We start from the raw sequence: 18,120 nt of genomic DNA, 5'->3' as shown, positions 1-18,120 counted from the left end.
CTGCATCTAGCTGCGGGGTTTTCCTATGGCTGGAAAGGAAGAAGAATAAGCCTTCCTAAAGTCCCTGTCTGCTGAATTTCCTAACTAAAGATGAATGCCGTTCCAATGTGTCCATCCCTCCAAAACATTAGCCTCAGCTCTAGCAGAGAAAATGCCACAAGTCAATTGCACACTGGTGTATCTGCACACAAATGCTCACTTAAATGCTAGACGACTCCATAGCTGGGAGATGCACTACTATGCAGAGAAGGCAATAAAATAAAGGACCTGGTTCCTATTTTGACACTGATCTGCTTTTTTACTTTCTTTGGTACATTTATAGCACCTGCTGAAATGTTCATGTGTTTGCCCATCTTTAGAAATCTTTGATATCTAAAGGTAAAACAAAAAGCTATGTCTCTTATCCCCCACACCACTAATTACATGGTTACCAACTTCCTTTAGATACTTTAAACAAACAAGCAAACAAAATGCAGAAAGATACATTTGTTTATTTGAAACTCCCCAAAAGTTTGCCCACACCCCAGAATAGCAAACAGCAAGCTTTTCTGCAAGGAAAAAGTTTTGCTCCTCAACATGCAATGTTCTCGTTCCTTTCATTCGTACTTGTACTGAATTGATTTGAAATCTAATCTTGTAAAACTGAAGAGGTTTGCTAGCTGAAGATATTTTATTTAAAGACCTCCTGCTTCTTCCCAAGGCCAGCACAATACTTTTTGTAGCCTGACACAGAGCTGCCATTGGCAACCTCCTACAAGTCAAGGTATCTATGGCTGGTCAAGTTATTTTGACACCTAAGGCAAAAAAATCCCCTTTCCTCCTTGCTCACTGGCAAAATATAATATTTTCTACCACTCCAATCCATATCAAAATATGCAAGAATGCTACAACCCTCTCCACAATATTGTAATATTAGTGAGCAGCAGGGCTGTCCCAATACCTGAGGTGAACCACAAAATGGCACCCCCTCCCCTGCAGGGAAGAAGGGGTTAGTGAAGAAGACGTACATCATGAACAAGGGGAGAATACACTGGTATCTCTGCCCCTATAGATCATGCCCCCTGAGGTTGCCTCACCTTGCCTCATGAGTGGGCCGGCCCTAGTGAGTGGTAAGAATTAATAAAACATACTGCGTAATTGGCATAGCTCAGTTTATTCTGAATATTTTGATTTTAGATTGGAAGACTAGCTGCTCTAACAATAGAACTCTTATTTTTGTTTTGTTTTTCTTTTGAGAGAAAATAGGTCAGCTATTCTCAGTTAGCTTTCTCAAATGCTTCTTTTTCTCTGAACAAAGCTCTCCCTCGGTATGTTTCCCAAATAAACCAAAATGAAATATGTTGAGGTTGGACTTTGTGATGTGAGCATCCCTTACACATAGAGCAAGCCCAACAGGTAAGCAAAGATTAGACCCACTCCATACTTCATTGGAGCAAACCGAACTACCCTTTCAGTGCCAAATCACACTGAATAATGTTTACTGGACTCATTCATTATGCAATCAGTTCTTGGTATCTCCAAGGTGGGATTGTTTTGAGCCAGATCTGTAACGCCTACTTCCTGGCAATGCTACAGCAAAAAAACGTTGATGGTGGCAATGATGGGAAGAATATCTGCATCATCTAAAGTCAACCTGTTAAAAAACTGTGGTACATGGAACTTTTTAAAAAAGGCTCAGGGCCTTTCAGCTTATGGGTCATTGCTGAACTCAATAGTGAGCATACCATGAAATACGGACTTCATTAGATCCCAAAATGGGTAATATTAAGCCTGGATATGTGACTGTTTATGAGTTCTTAGAAACATAGGAAGTTGGCTTATTCAGACTTGGGCTATTAATCTATATAGTTCAGTGTTGTCTACATCGACTGGCGATGTCTCTCCAGGGTTTCAGAAGGGGGTCTCCCCAGCTTCAAATGGAGATGGAAGGGACTGGACTGAAACCTTATGAAAGCATAAGGTTCCCTGGCACCCCAAGCCACTGCCCTTCTTCCAATATAACACTGGCAGGAAGCTAATATGTTATAAAACACATTAAATTTATAGGAGCCCACAGCTTCTGATATGTATTTTTAAGGGTAGGCCTGTAATAGGTATGGGTTTGTTTCTGAGGACTCAACAAAGATGCTTATGCAGTACAGAGTACAAAAGTTTCACCTCCTCAATTCCAACACAACCAAACAAGCGCCAAATGTTATATTTAATTACACCATGTGTTGTACTTTTAATAAAATAAAATAAAATCCCAGACCTACTTTTCATTATTATTTGATTCAGGTTTCACATTTTCAGCTATTTGATCCAGTGATGGTTTGCTTAACTGTGTACTGTCAAACCACCTTAAAATTTAGAAGGTGATTAGATGCTTTACTGCAACAGATGTGCAGCCTTCTGGGGTTCTGTGCTTTTCTTTTCCAAATGTAACATCATCTTGCAAAATCAGCAGGAATGATTATCGCAGTACAACCAAATTTAATGGCAAAGGCAAACAAAGATCACTTACTACTGCAACTAGCATGTACAGCTTTGTACAAATGCTCTTAAAACGATTCCTTTACAAGCTACTCATGTAAGTCTGAATTGCTTCAAGTGCCAACATCAGTAATGTGTGCTTGATTGCGGAGAATCAGCTCGGAATAAATGAACCATAAACATGCACAGACAAAAATAAAAATAGAATTTCCTACCCGTAGGAGGGACTGAGATTCATCCTTCGCCTTGTTATCACCAGATCCAGGATATGGCTGAGGGAGTGGTCCAGCTTTCTCTCCGCTTCCTTGGGGCACCCCTTGCAGGAACCCCTTGGTCTCGACAGGCAAGCCATAAACAGGCCGTGCAAGATGGGCAGCTTCTACGTTTGGACTATCCCTTAAGGGCTTTGGCTGCTCTTGGCCCACAGACACTGTGGTCAGAAGGCCCAAGCTTGTTTGGGTAAAGGAAGGGCTCCCCCTCAAAATGTCCACTCCTCTCCAAGGTGCACCACGGTGATCGTCACTGGACCCATCAGGCCAACATTTCTCCTTCAGTACTTCCTTCTCGTCCAGCTTTTCCCTCTTCACTATACTTTCAGAGACGGGCTCTCCCAGTTTGGGGTCTGCACTGATCAGGCTATAGACCTTTAGGTCAATTTTGGGCTCTTCCTTGAGAGCAGCAGCCACCCCATGGCTATCTTCCCCATTGGCTGTGGTGATGTCCACCTCTTGGCAGTGCACAGTGTTGAAGTGCTCCAGTAAGGTTTGAGTATCAACAGCTGTAAAGCTGCACTGACGGCATTTGTAACAGTTATGGACTCTCCTGATAAGAGAAATGAAAGCAAAATTAATGTTGCATAACCTACATCCATTTACTGGGATAGGATCCAGCAATGTGAGGGCCAAGGCTAAAGTCTTGAAAATAATACTAACAACAACAACAACAATAATAATAAAGTGTGAATTAAATTTCTATTGATAAACAGGAAAAAATACAACAGGTAATACAAGCTTTGAAAAGAAACAATCTGTATTTAGAACGTATCATGGAATAAAAAAAAAATCGACACTTAATTTAAAACTGCTGCAAATTGAGGAGAACCAAATTACAGGATAGTCTCTGCTACTCACTGTGTTAGTCTTGTGGCATCTTAAAGACTAGCCTACATTTATTTTGGAAAAAGGCTTTAACGGACTAAAGTACAAAAGTTTAGACCAGAGGTAGTCAACATCGCCCCCTCCAAATATTGCTAGTCTACAATCCCTGTCAGCCTCAATATGTATGGCCAATGGTCAGGAATCATGGGAAGTTGGGAACCAAAGAAGAAAAAGAAGAAGAAGAATAGTTTGGACTTGATATCCCGCCTTTCACTCCCTTTAAGGAGTCTCAAAGCTGCTAACATTCTCCTTTCCCTTCCTCCCCCACAACAAACACTCTGTGAGGTGAGTGGGGCTGAGAGACTTCAAGGAAGTGTGACTGGCCCAAGGTCACCCAGCAGCTGCATGTGGAGGAGCGGAGACGCGAACCCGGTTCCCCAGATTACGAGACTACCACTCTTAACTACTACACCACACTGGCTCTCTCAAAAACATATGGAGGGTACTATATAAGCTACCCTGGTTTATGACAGGGTTTTTTTAGTCTTTAAGGTGCCACAAAACTGTTGTAGCCACATGCTAGCATAGCTACCCCTCTAGAGATTCTATTATTTCAGTCCATCTCTGCCACTTCCCGAAATCTCAGTACCAAGGTTCTTTTTTTAGATGAAGAGTTAAAAATGCAGCATATGAAGAACCTAATATCACAAAATTTAGTGGTATAGATTTATAATAATTTGTGGTCAGAACATACTAATTGAGAGAGACATCAGAAGGCAATGCAGTGATAGCAGAAGCCACATCTGGCAGAAGCTTGCAGGGTCTAACTCATGAGTAGGCAAACTAAGGCCCGGGGGCCGGATCCAGCCCAGTCGCCTTCTAAATCCAGCCTGTGGACGGTTCAGGAATCAGCATGTTTTTACACAAGTAGAATGTGTGGCTTTATTTAAAATGCATCTCTGGGTTATTTGTGGGACCTGCCTGGTGCTTTTACATGAGCAGAGTGTGTGCTTTTATTTAAAATGCATCTCTGAGTTGTTTGTGGGGCATAGGAATTCATTCATTTTTTTCCCCTTCAAAATATAGTCCGGGCCCCCCACAAGGTCTGAGGGACAGTGGACCGGCCCCATGCTGAAAAAGTTTGCTGACCCCTGATTTATAAACCTAGCATTCCAATGTCCCCTGCAACTTGTTTCCCACTCACTCCCAGCCATACAGACACTCCTATCTCCATGCTCTATGTACAGTTTTAGACTGGTACTAAATTAATTGCTACGGGTGTGCTCGACCTCCACTGTCACAGAGAACATGTGCACCATATTCTACCTTCACTGTCTGAGACAGTAGGATTCTAAATACCATTTCCTGGGAATCACAAATGGTGAAAATGCTGCTGCTCTCAGGCATCTGGTTGGCCAGTGTGAGAGCAGTGTAGGACTAGATGAGTCTCTTCTTAGGTTCTTAAGTTACCTGTTCTGTACCTGTTATGGGCTTTTGTTGTTATTTGCTAGTTTAATTAAATGTGTTTGAAGTCTTATCGGAACAGCTATAAAAAAGGTGTTCACATCAGCAATGGAAATAAGTGAGCTTTGGAAACCAAAAATAGTTCTATTTTTAAACAAATGGCTGTTAGAACTCATGAGAATTGTGCAAAATTATGGAAACTCCCTCGTTTTATTACCATATGTGTGGATAGGCAAAAACTGGATGCACATCATGAAAACTGGAAACCAATGTTTATTTTTCTTGGATTTTTTCCCCACAGGAATACAGTCAAACCTCAGTTCCCGAATGCCTCCATTATCGTACCAAACGCCAAAAACCCGGACAAAAATGCTCCAGTTTTTGAACGTTTTTCGGAACCCGAACGTCCAATGCGGCTTCCACTTGAGTGCAAAAAGCCACACCTCGGTTATCAAACATTTCGGAAGTCAAAAGGTCTTCCAGAACAGATTACGTTCGGCAACCAAGGTCTGACTGTAATACTTCAAAGTAATTGTCTTTATTGTGATTCAATTTATTTTGCAACTACAGGGTTTGAATTTAATGATAAAATGGCAAACAGATTGTGAACCTGTGATATACACGTAATTTACTGCATGGAGTTTCACCTAAATTGTCCAATTGTATTTGATAACTTTGCTTCCTTCAACAATATATAGTTCATTAAAAACAAATCAGAGCACAGGGAGCTATTGGAACTAAAACTGATTAATTCAAATGCAATTGCTTTGTGCAGGAAACAAATAGTATTTTTTCTTTTATGGAAATTATCAAGGTTTTTATTTAAGAGACTTGTCTTTTTAAAAGCAAGAGACCAGATTATGTGGTAGAGTATTACACGGTGCTGTGAAATGTGGGGCAGGGGCGGGGGTTGAGAGAAACTTGGATCAATCATAAAACTTCAACTAGCAAAGCAGGGGAATTACCTAATATGCAATCTCCAGTACAGGCAATATAAGTGTCTTATATACCTTAGAATAACACACATGCCTATTTTCATTCAAGCAGACCATGCAAAGTACTGTATTACTGAACTATGTAAAACATATGTTCCCACATTGGAACAATATGTTGCCAATTTCCTGTGTATGCCATAGTAACAGAACACGTTTTATGAGCTAACATGATACTGTTTTATTAGCATTACAGTAGCACACAGACTTCCCAGTCAGGATCAGGACCCCGGAGTGAGAGGATTTGTAATAAAATGGATTTACTTTTTTTTTCTTTCCAAAAAAGGCTTTGTCCTGTACCAAAACATCCACAAGTCTGCAACCAAATCCTTATTCCAAAAATGCACATGCAGAAACACATCTTATGTACTGGAGTTCAACAATACTAAGGGATGTGTACGCCATACAACAATGTTCCTATGCAAGGATCATATCTGGATAAGGAAATATTGTTACTAAACAAGCACATGAATTCACAATGCATACAATTTTGCCACAAATACAGCGCAGTTTCAACAGCTTTCCCAAACTGCGTACTTAAAATGGCAAAATACATATGAATGTGTGTACATATGTGATTTCTCCCATACATAAATTGTTGTAGGGAAAATTGCCACATATAAAGCAAACCCGGCCAAATTAAGTGGACTGGGAGAGTAGAGTAAATGAGCCCTGGACTATGTCATACAGGACCAAACACTTGTAAGAAATGTGTTATTGCCATAGCAACACTAGTTGCTGGGAAAATGAATGGGGAAATCTAGTCCAAGCAAAGCCAGTGGCTAGGCTCCTACTGTCTTCATTAAGAACTGCATTTGGCTCACAAGCACACCCATCCTTTTAACAAGAGCCAATCCTTTTCCTCCTGTATATTATAATATACTAGGGAGTTTTTAGATAGTGCAAACTGAAAGTAGATGAGGCATGCCAAGATGCAGTTCACATCCTAGAAAGGAAGCTCAGATAGTGTCATAGTTCCTGGGTTTTAAGTGCACAGCAAAGGCAGGAAACCTACTAGAAGGCAGGTCTGGAAGTAAGGAAATAGGCAGGCAGGCAATAAGGAAGAGTCTGGAAGAAATGCGCTGAAAGCTTTCCATAGCAATAATTTGCTCAGCAACCTCTGCAACTTAGTAGCAGGCAAAGACATTGGATTGGCTCTCTGGGATCACAAGATTTCAATATTTGGAATGTTGTAATCAAGAACCAAAGTAGGTAACATACTAGAGTCTAGGTGTTTGGGACTACAACTCCCATTATCCTTAATAAATGGCTATCTGGTGCTGTAGTCCATATCTAAACTGCTACATCAAATCCATGTTTGACTACCCCATATTGGCTACCCTTGGTTTAGAAAAGCTGTATAGTGGTTTGAACTATAGGGTTTGCCTCCCACAAAAAAGCTCAATTGTCCTAAACTGCCAAACTTTGCTACTGTAAAGAGGGTCCCTAATGATACAGGAAGTAAGAAGTGGGTGCTGTGTCTGTTGAGCTCCTGGTTTGTGTCTTGCTTCATCCAACCAAAAAAGTGTGCATCAAATTACCCCTTTCTCTAGACCTGATCTTAGGGCGAAATTAGGACATTTATGAAAAAAAGGTGGATATTCATACACCAATTAGACAGGGCAAACTCTTCTGGTGTAAGGTTTTGTCTACATATTAAAGTAGTATAAATTATAATCATTCCAAACAAATGAATTGTGTGAGAGGCTAGCATTATCCATTTGCAGAGATCTACAACATTACAGTTCCTGGGACTCTGTGAAGAGTACAATTACGATTAAGCATTTTTCGAATCAGTTAAGATTTGCAACATGGATTATACCAGATTTCACAGGTATCATTTAATGTATGAAAGCCTTAGAAAAACTGGAAGGTGACCTAAATATTTTGATTTAAATCAAACATCTAAATTGAAAACACCAGAACCCGCAATAATTTGTTACAGCTAAGAGTCCATTGACATCAGTCTCTGGTTCAACATTAACACCCCAAATTTAATAGAAACTAGGGCAAAAATGCTATTCACAGAATCAGTAATACACACCAATAGGCATTTCTTTCCTGTTGAAAATAGCCATGGAACATACATCAGGACCAAAGTGGGTGTCCAAGGGCTAAAGCCCCCTAACCTCCAAATTAGGATGCCAATTCAGATCACCCCCCACAAAAACCTGGAATTTGTTTTTATAATTCATAAAATTATTAATTTAACAAATGGTGTGTCATATACCTAGGCCCTTACTGACTGAGTGGGGAGAGAGAAAAGAGATTTGGTAAAATGCAAAAGTTTGATGAATTTAATTGAAGAAATATGGAAGAAAGAAACAAAGCAGGGTGTTTTTTTACAACACACACCACTAAATTGATAAAGGCAGCAGAATATTTATGTAAATTTTACTTTCCTTTTTTAAGTTTTCTAAATATTAAAGATGAAAGCATAAATAGGATTTAAACCAGATTTTAATCAGAACCACATCTGGGATTTTTGTAAACAGTCTACATAAAGTTAAGCAATACAGGAGAACGACTTTCTCAATATGCTATTTAGTATTGATAAAATTGTGTGTGCCTTCATTGCTTTCTTTCTGTCATGACTGAACTTACTCAAAATATGACTTGCACCAAGATACATGATGGAAGTCCCAGGTTCAGTCATCAAATTCCTGATTTTCCTTGTGACGTTTAGGTGATAAGAGCATTTTGTGGACTCAGGTACTCCGTCCCCTTCCCTACCACTCTCCTGTGCAAATTCCCCCTGCCTCCATAAGCTTGCTTTAGCCACATGCAGCTTTTTATGTTTGCATTGCTGAAAACCATGGTTAACATGAATAAAACTCCCTGGTAATCAGGTTTTATAATTCCTTGTTTAAAACACTGATTCCAGGCCCGGTTACTGTTCCCATTAAACATGGTTAGAAACAATGCAGATGGAACCCACTTTTTCTTCTTCTTCCTATTATTATTATTATGAAGTGGCAAAATTAGGCAGGTTGCTTGAGAGAGAGTAGTTGGGAAGAGAAAGAAGGTTGTTGCCAAGTTGTAGTAAGAACAAGTGCTACTTCTGAATAGGTCCATAGAGAATTGCCTGCTCAGGGCAGCAATTTCATTTTCTAACTGTTCTTGCTTTGTGCTGCTAAATTTTGGCAAACTATTTTGAGTAAGGCATCAAAACTACCCAGGATTAAGCCAGAATGCTGGGTTCAGATGTAATGGCAAATGTTTATTAAAACACACCAAGACTCGTAAGCCAACAATAAACCATGGTTTGTTGTAATAAACGAAACCATGGTTGGTTGCTCAGAGTGGGCTTGGACGTTCAAGCAAGCCACAATAAGGCTAAACAATGGGTTAGCATTCCATATGAATGCAGCCTGCACCTTGATGATTTATACTAAAGGAACCATTTTCAGGAGGCTCACTTGGACAAATGCTTAACAATCCCAGATGCCCTGGGCTGTATTCAGTGCTGCAGATTGTGCTTGTTCAGTGCTCATGCAACGGATTTCTGTGTGTGCAACGAAGCTTCCCTTCCTCTCCCGTCCCTACCAACCCTCTCATAAACCCTCAAAATCAGATTGGAAGAGGGGGTGGGACTGGAGCAGATAGGAGGCGATTTAAGGAAAGTGAGGAAATAGAAATCTTGTTCCACAAGCAGGACTCTGTCCACACAGTGTTGGTATAACCTGGTGTCAAAGACATACTATTCAAATTAACGATTAAAAATGAAATAATGAACTGATTATAATATATTTAACCCAGTTTAACATTTTTAAAGCTTTATCTTAAAACCAAAGATTTAAAGCTGACAGGCTTGTATATAGAGAAATATAATATTTTGCAGAAACTTTTTTTGAAAATTAATAAAAAATATAGTAAAAAGGAATAGAAGGAACAATGAAAACTTTGATCATATATATTTTACAGAGCAACCATCTAAAAAAGGAGATCATATGGGTTTTTTTGGGTAAAGTATACGTAAATATATATACAGAATAAATGCTGGGTTGTTGTGCCAGAAGGTTTGTAGAATTCTAGCCAAGATTTTTTGAAGCTCAAGAGCCTAATTTTAGGTTCCCAAAAGCATATTTAGTCACCTAAATAAGTGGTGTGATTTTTTCCCCCAACAGTATTATGTACCATTGACGTCAACGGGAACTATATGACACTCGGTTCTTTTGAAAACTAGGCCAATAATCAAAAGGTCTAAATATAAAAATCCACTTTGGGGAATAAAAAACTATTATCTTTTCCTGGGAAGGGACATCTTAATTTAAGCAGACAAAAACATCAGCTAAGGCTTTCTCTGCAGAAGAATATTCTCAGTCACCTGAAAGATCTTAAGACTTAAGAAAGGCCGTTCAAAGTGTGGTCAAAGTGCTGTGTAGTCAAGTTTTCCAATATGGCCCAGAGCTGCACTAATAAAAATAAATTATAATACCACCTAAGACACAGAAACAACTTTTCATCTTCAAAGCTGTTTACAGTTGTTAACCAATTAATCTGAACAGCACCCCTACGGCCCACTTGCATCGAAAGGGGGAAATACATGCTGGAGCCTGTAACTTGTGTGGGCCACAGCTGTTAGTTACATATGAGCAACAGGCACTATTAATTTATGGGCTCCTCAGATCTTGTCAATAAGTTGAGCAATGCCCAGGTACTTTCCTCTTTTATCTCAACTGAATAGTTCTATTATAGTGTAGATCCCTCCTTTTTCATTTCACGAAGCCTATTCAGCGTGTTCTCAAGATGCCCAAGTTTCGTTTTCTGTAGCGCAGGGGTAGACAACGTGCCGCTCTCCAGTTGTTGCTGGAGGGCAAATCTTGTCTCTTAGGCTTACTCACAAAATGGCTTGAGCTGATGGCACTTAAGGCAAGGCCTCTGAAGCTTATCCTAAAGCCTGGCCAGATCTATCCTGGATGAAGCAGTGCTTTAGGTAATCAGGATTAGCAGATCTGGGGAATACAGGGGCTATTCCATTTCTTTCTGAAGTTTTTCTTCTTTCATGAGACTCTTACGTTTTAGGAAAACGGTTGCTTCTTTCACTTTCATAGACCTATGGGTTAACTAGAGTATTCTACAAGTTGTCCTTTTTTTGATATGAAAATTGCGCTACATCAAAGGCAGTCAATGTAGTGCTCTCTAGATCATGGTAGGCAAACTAAGGCCCGGGGGCCGGATCCAGCCCAATCGCCTTCTAAATCCAGCCTGCGGACATGTTTTTACATGAGTAGAATGTGTCCTTTTATTTAAAATGCATCTCTGGGTTATTTTTAGGGCATAGGAATTTATTCATTTTTCTTTTCAAAATATAGTCCGGCCCCCCACAAGGCCTGAGGGACAGTGAACCAGCCCCCTGCTGAAAAAAGTTTGCTGACCCCTGCTCTAGATGCTGTCGGATTACAACTCCCATCATCGCTGACCATTGGCCACAGTGGCTGAGGCTGATGGGCGCTGCAACCCAACAATCACTAGAGGGCACCACAATGGCTACCCTTGCCCTTGGCCATCATATTTGAGGGCAGTAGCTCTTGAGAACTAACCTACAGTGCAAACACTCCCAGCTTGTGGCTCCTTGGTGTCTTCTCACCCAAAAGGGAGGAGAGAGAAATTACACAAACAGGGGCCTCACATCAGTTGTTACCTTATTTCCACATGGAAGGGCATGAATGCTTGCAATTGTCTGAAGGGATCAAAAGCTGGATAAGCATCTGAATGGGTCCTATGTGTAGGCAAGCTCCCATATTTAAACCTTAAGCTCCCACATTTAAACCTTAATGCTAAATAGCACACGCAATCACTATTTTTTTTTTTACCTGTAGTGTCGAGAAATCTCCTCTTCTACCTGAGTGACAAAGTCACATTTGGTGCACGTGTGGTCTTTGCTTTCTTTGACACTCAGCAGCCCATCCAACCCTTGCGGGGCATTAGCTTCTTGCTTGACTTCAGTCGCCTGGGCTTCATGTGTGGTTTCATAGTGAAGCAGGAGAACGTCTACATCGGGGGTGGAGAAAGAGCACTGGTGACACTGGTGCTTGACTCTGGAGCCTCCTGGCATCCCAGGGGACAAGTGCAAGAGCAAGAGAGCACAGTGGGAACAATTACTTTTCCTGCAAGCAAAAGGATAAGTAATTTCTCCAAGGTGCTTTTCTGGACTACAGAGGCCTCGGGGACAAAACTGACAGTGCTTAATGGTACACTTGTGAATGTTGTGTAGCTGCTGATAATGACGAAGAAGAGGCCCCACCACTATTACATCTGGGCCATGGCTCTTAGAGTATCTAAAATCACAAAACTGACAATTGTAGCTTGTCACCATGTTGTCCTCCACTCCTGAGCTGGAAAAGTCTTTCTTTTTGGCCACGCTAGAGCCCTTCTCAGTCTTTGTTGCTAACTCTCCATCTGAATTTTTGGCTAAGTCATTATGATTAATGACCGACCCCCTTGAGAGCTTGTCATTCCGATCTGGGTGAGGGCCCCCTGCCTGGCTCCCCCCATGGTGCTTGCTGTAATGTTCTAACAGTTTCAGCGAGCTGGATGATTCACAACTAAAGCTGCAGAATTTGCACCAGTAGTAACTGGAGGCATCCGTACCGTTTTGTCTTGAGGATTCGAGAGGTTTGATGGGAACTGAGTAACCAACTGGAGTGTCATCTCCTGCTTTTATGGTGATCTTGTCCTGCCACTTCCCCAAATCTGCAGCCTCACATGATCGAACAGTAGGACTGGATTTGCTCGAGTTCCTGTCTGAGGCTTTGCTGGATTCAGAGGCAGGAACGGTGGATTTTATCTTGTTTGGGTGGGTCTGCAAGAAGTGTTGCTCCAGCTCTGTCGATGAATTGCCCATGTAGGTGAAATTGCAGAACTTGCAGCGGAAATACTTGGTGTTCCCCTGGCAATCTGGAGTTTTGCGTCCAATGCCAATAAAGGTCCCACCTAAAGTCACCTATGAAAGATGAAAAGGAGAACGTTCATTAACCATTGTGTGTTTTTTGTTTCCTAGGAAGGATACAAAAAGAGGGAAAAACCAAAATAATGGTTAAGAATATTAATCTGTGCATACTGTATTACAAATCACTGTGAAACACGCACACACAAAATTCATGTTGTTCTTTCATCCCCAAATTACAGTTACCACTTACTAGGCAAGCCTAGGCAGATGTCTCAGATAACACTTGCATGGAATAACATTTTTATTGAATAAGTTGGTGCTGCCTTAAGCGCATCTGTTCAAGCGAGGGGAAAAATAGCAGGGGGCAAAGGAAGGAATAGTTAAGAGTGATGGACTGGAACCTGGAAAACCAGGCTTCAAATACCCACTTGGCCATGAAACTCACTGGGTGGGTGTAGTCTGTCTCTGAGCCTGCAGGGTTACTAATGAGGATAAAAAGGAATGAGGGGGGAATCATATATGCAATATTAAATTACGCTAGAAGAATATAAGAAACTTAGTAGCATAATATCATAAAAGAGCCTGCTGGTTCAGTGTCCATCTGGGCCAGCGTCCTGTTCTTGCAGTAGCCAACTAAATGCCCATGGGAAGACTGAAAACAGGACCTGCAGGGCCCCTTGTGAGTCCCATCAACTGGCATTAAGGCATACTTCCTGTGACAGCAGAGGCAAAACATAGCCTTATCCCCCCATGAATTTGTCTATTACTCATTCAAAGCCAGCCAAGTTGGCGGCCATCACTGCTTCTTGCAGGGATGAATTCCAGAGCTTATCTACGCAGTGCAAGGTGACCAGGAAACAAAGCATGAGAAGTAGATGTGTGAAGAGCCATCACTCCTAGTGTCTCGTAGACTGGAATTACCAGGAAGCACCGAGAAGCAGAACATGGATGAAAGCACAGGAGATTGAAGGCAGTCAGCAAGGCGTATCGCCAAGATGGTTACATGAGGAGTAGCCAGCTGCACTAGGAGCTTTATTAACCCCCAAAGCAATGGAAATAAAATATTTCGCCAAAACACCAACCCGTTATCTCAACACTGGCCTTTAGTTTCCTTTTGTGCCTCTGCATCAAGTGCAGCCAGCATCAAACTGCACTCTTGTCAACTAGGTTCGGTCCTTTTGCTAGACTACACTGTGCTGAAGGGTAGGCCTAAAAAGGGCTGTTTTGAAGGGCATTAAAAGTACGTTTTGCTCATTGGCTGCTGAATTGACGTCTACATTTACCCTTACACATGTCACAAAGGTGAGGTGGCTCAAGTCAAATCCCTTGTAAGAGAGACTCTGGCAGAAGCTATCTCCAGCCCAATGCAAGTTAAGGGAAAGCAGCTAAAACTAATTTTAGTCTACAGAGAATGGTACACAAGGTGTGTTCAAGGACTAGGTTTTCTTAATGTAGAGTTCCCTCAAGAAAGTCACAATACAGCAAAAGCACAGAAGGAAAGGCCAAAGAACTTTCCCGATGTCCAGAAATCATGACATCTCTAAGAACGCATTGCTTCATAGTTAAGCCTCAAGTGTTCTTGGGATCTGATGATCACGTATCATAGAAGGAAAGGAGCACGGCTTCTTCAGGCTTCTGTTAATAAACTCTTACACTTCCGTACCAAATTGTCCGCCCCTTCCCATGAGTCTGCCACAGCTGCCTTGTGACACTGGAACAGCGCTTGCTGCTCCTTGACATCTAAACTGCAAACCTCCAATGTCTATTAATCAGAAAATCCTATTCTCATCAATGGGAAAATACTCACAGTAGGATTATAGCCTGTTTAGAAAGCCAAAGGGGAGGAAGAAAGTGTGAATGGAAAGTGAGAAGCAGAAGCTGGCTTCATAACTACAATGTCATCATTGCTTTACTTCTTGTGCTGAGACTGTGAAAATGTGCATGCTATCCATATTTCAGAAATTAATCCTTCAGAAACACTCTATACACACTGGAATCCACCCACCAGCCTACTCCAGTTTTCTCCTTAATAACTACACTCATAACGGGAGGCTGGGATTCAGCAATGTACCTCTTTGGATTTTGATCCCTTACCGAAAGACTATAAATTTTCAGCAAACACTCTGTAATGGAAGAACAGATTTTAATTTCCCCAACTGCAAAGTAAATTACTACTTTTCTGGGTGATTCTCTCATACTACATTAGGCAAATAAAGATATGCTCCCCCACCCCTTTGACAGCTGTGCCACAAAGGAACCACGTGATCCCTGTTCATTACAGAACTGCACCATACGGAAAGATTCAGATGCACGAAGAGCATGCAATGTAAACATTTTAAAATGCATATAATATAAACGCCTTTTAGCTATTTAGCTGGAAAAAAGACGGCACTTCTTCTCCTTATGCTGCAGAGCTAAGCAGAGCTCGTGTGGTGAGTCAATAAATTGCTAAATGGCATTGCAAAAAAATGAGTTGATTTTGGCCCTCTCTATTTAAGTAAACACGATTTCAAAAAGACTGGTTAAGACTCCTTTTTTCCATTGTGAAGTTAATAAAGGCATCCTAAATAATGGCTAGAAACAATCACTGGGAATGGAATAAACCAGGTGCCAGGGAGCCTGGACTCTTAAAAATAGGAAGCTGGCGCCAAGGGATTTAAATAATTCCGGGTGACTAAATATTTGGTGGCTGGCTCCTTGAAATTTATATTATTTACTCACCCTTTGCTACTGCTCAATCCAAAGTCAGGTGCCACTAGGAAACCTGGAAACACTAACAGGATGTGAGAGCAGTAAGTAGTTTATGCAGAGACACTCGTGCCATACCAAAATCCTTCAGGTCCTAGATAACATAGAGTCTATGCCATGTTAGTGAGCACCACAAAGTCTTCAGATCTGCATTATGCACTTAGTCTTGGCAACCAGTTACTGAGGGAGGTTGCATTAGGCTACTCCTCTTTGGTGAATGCTTTCCCACCAACCAGCCAGTCAACAGGTTTGCCTGGCTACTCCAGATATTTGGAGAAGTTAAAAGTGAGATTTTCAAAGAGCCAGCAAAAACTTTGAGCTGGCACGGATGTTAGTCCTACTGAAATTGCCTTTGACAAAATAAGATGATCTATTTTGTCCCCTATACCAAAGGATTCAGGTGAACGATAATGTAGCCACTATCTCAATGTACACTTTTCATAACCCTGTGAGATGGCCGCACCAAGAGAGGGTGACTTTCCCTTTATTATGTGCCATTTACTTATTAACATTCACAAGCCACTCTATAAACCAGACATCTCAGCTCAGGTTTCCAACCAAAATGCTCCCTTTTCGAAATTTAGAGGAAAGAGCATTTTCACTAATTTCTAAGTTAGTGCAAACATTTGTTGTGCTGCTCTCCATTTAGATAAGTGCTGCCTTTTCCTGCAAACACCACCCTGAGAAACATTTGATCTGCCTAAAGACACATTTACAACAGAAAAAGAAACAGATCAGAAATTAGCTTTGAAGGCTTCTAGAACACTGCTTTAAAATACAGTGGTACCTCGAGTTACAAACTCCTCAGGTTACAAACTCCGCTAACCTGGAAGAGTTACCTTGAGTTGAGAACTTTGCCCCAGGATGAGAATGGAAATCGTGTGCCAACGGCGCAGCAGCAGCAAGAGGCCCCATTAGCGAAAGCATGCCTCTAGTTAAGAATAGTTTCAGGTTAAGAACGGACCTCCGGAACGAATTAAGTTCATAACTAGAGGTACCACTGGAACTCTCAGGATTTTTGGAGAGGAGGGGCTGGGAACAGCAAATCCTGGTAGCTAAACTACCTTAAAACTAGCTTAAAAGTTAGTAGTGCAAATCTTCCCTAACTTACAGTAGCAGCTGCTGGCATTCTAGGCTAGTGATTGGGAAACAAAGCAAGTACAGTACTGAGTTGCCAGTCAAGCAGGTATGAATTGTCTATGAACTGCTTAAAAAGGTAAAGGGACCCCTGACCATTAGGTCCAGTCGTGGCCGACTCTGGGGTTGTGGTGCTCATGTCGCTTTATTGGCCGAGGGAGCCAGCGTACAGCTTCCAGGTCATGTGGACAGCATGACTAAGCCGCTTCTGGCGAACCAGAGCAGTGCACAGAAACGCCGTTTACCTTCCCGCCAGAGTGGTACCTATTTATCTACTTGCACTTTGACGTGCTTTCGAACTGCTAGGTTGGCAGGAGCAGGAACCGAGCAACAGGAGCTCACCCCTTCGCAGGGATTCGAACCGCCGACCTTCTGATCGGCAAGTCCCAGGCTCTGTGGTTTAACCCACAGCACCACCCGCATCCCATGAGCTGCATAGTTCTACTTCAATAACTAGTTTCTCAAAATGAAGTGCTAGGCCATAGTCTTAGGATTTATAGCCAAGTGGAATCCTTTTAGTCCCCTTGTGCCAGCAAAATTTCCAGCAGAACTGGCGGTGCCTCATTATAACAGAGATGAAGGCAGAAAAGTCCCTCTTCTTAAAAGTGGCACAGAGAGTAAGACGCTTGAGCCTGATTGCGAAAGGCTCTAGCTCAGGCATCCCCAACCTTCGGCCCTCCAGGTGTTTTCGACTACAATTCCCATCATCCCTGACCACTGGTACTGTTAGCTAGGGATCATGGGAGTTGTAGTCCCAACACAGCTGGAGATCCAAGTTTGGGAAACCCTGCTCTGGCTCAATATCACCAAGCCCTAGGAGGTGAACAACTGAATGATTATTCTCGGTAGGATTTCATTCTCTTCTTTCTTCACTTCAAATCTAGTTCGCTGTAATGATAGTTGATCAACAAGAATCACAGAGTTAGTGGGCAATTTGCAGCTGTGTCCACAAGCTGCAATTACCAACTATGGTGTGGTCAAAAGGGCAATAAAGAAAGCAAATGACAATGTAAAACTATGGAGTATTCCACAGAGCTATAGGACCCTGAAATAGTGGCCTCTCTTACACACTCTGAAGCCGCCTTCAAAACAAAGAACTTTTAGTCTTAGGGTGATGCCACACATACAAAAAAATGTCTGTATGTACCCGGATATAATTTTTGACCTTAATTTCATTGTGAATAACCCTGTAAAGAACAAAAATGAAACAATGTGTGATTTGCTTTTGGGTTTTTTTAGATTGTACCTGAGGCTGTTAATGTGTTTCAATATAAAGAGTGCGATTTTTCTGTTTGCTTTGGTTTTTTGTTTTCATTTG

At 41.5% G+C, this 18,120-nt stretch overlaps 1 protein-coding gene across 10 annotated transcripts in view; it reads right to left on the bottom strand.

The window, feature by feature from the left end:
- Window positions 1-18,120, bottom strand: part of TRPS1 (transcriptional repressor GATA binding 1) — a 236,193-nt gene that overhangs the window by 139,273 nt on the left and 78,800 nt on the right. For 7 of the 10 annotated variants that reach the window (XM_083450401.1, XM_083450408.1, XM_083450406.1 and 4 more), the window contains 2 exons: window positions 11,842-12,971; window positions 2,688-3,294 (listed from right to left, as the gene is read on the bottom strand). In XM_083450401.1, the coding sequence (XP_083306527.1) occupies window positions 2,688-3,294; window positions 11,842-12,971 (1,737 nt within the window). The remainder of the gene's footprint in view (window positions 1-2,687; window positions 3,295-11,841; window positions 12,972-18,120) is intronic. The other 3 variants (XM_083450409.1, XM_083450402.1, XM_083450410.1) reach the window with 1 other exon arrangement.

This window comes from Podarcis tiliguerta, assembly GCF_965153285.1.
Source record: "Podarcis tiliguerta genome assembly, chromosome: 7".
Classification (NCBI taxonomy): Eukaryota; Metazoa; Chordata; class Lepidosauria; order Squamata; family Lacertidae; genus Podarcis; species Podarcis tiliguerta.
The sequence above is the reverse complement of the archived record's forward strand: the minus strand, read 5'-3'. Positions and strand labels throughout refer to the sequence as shown.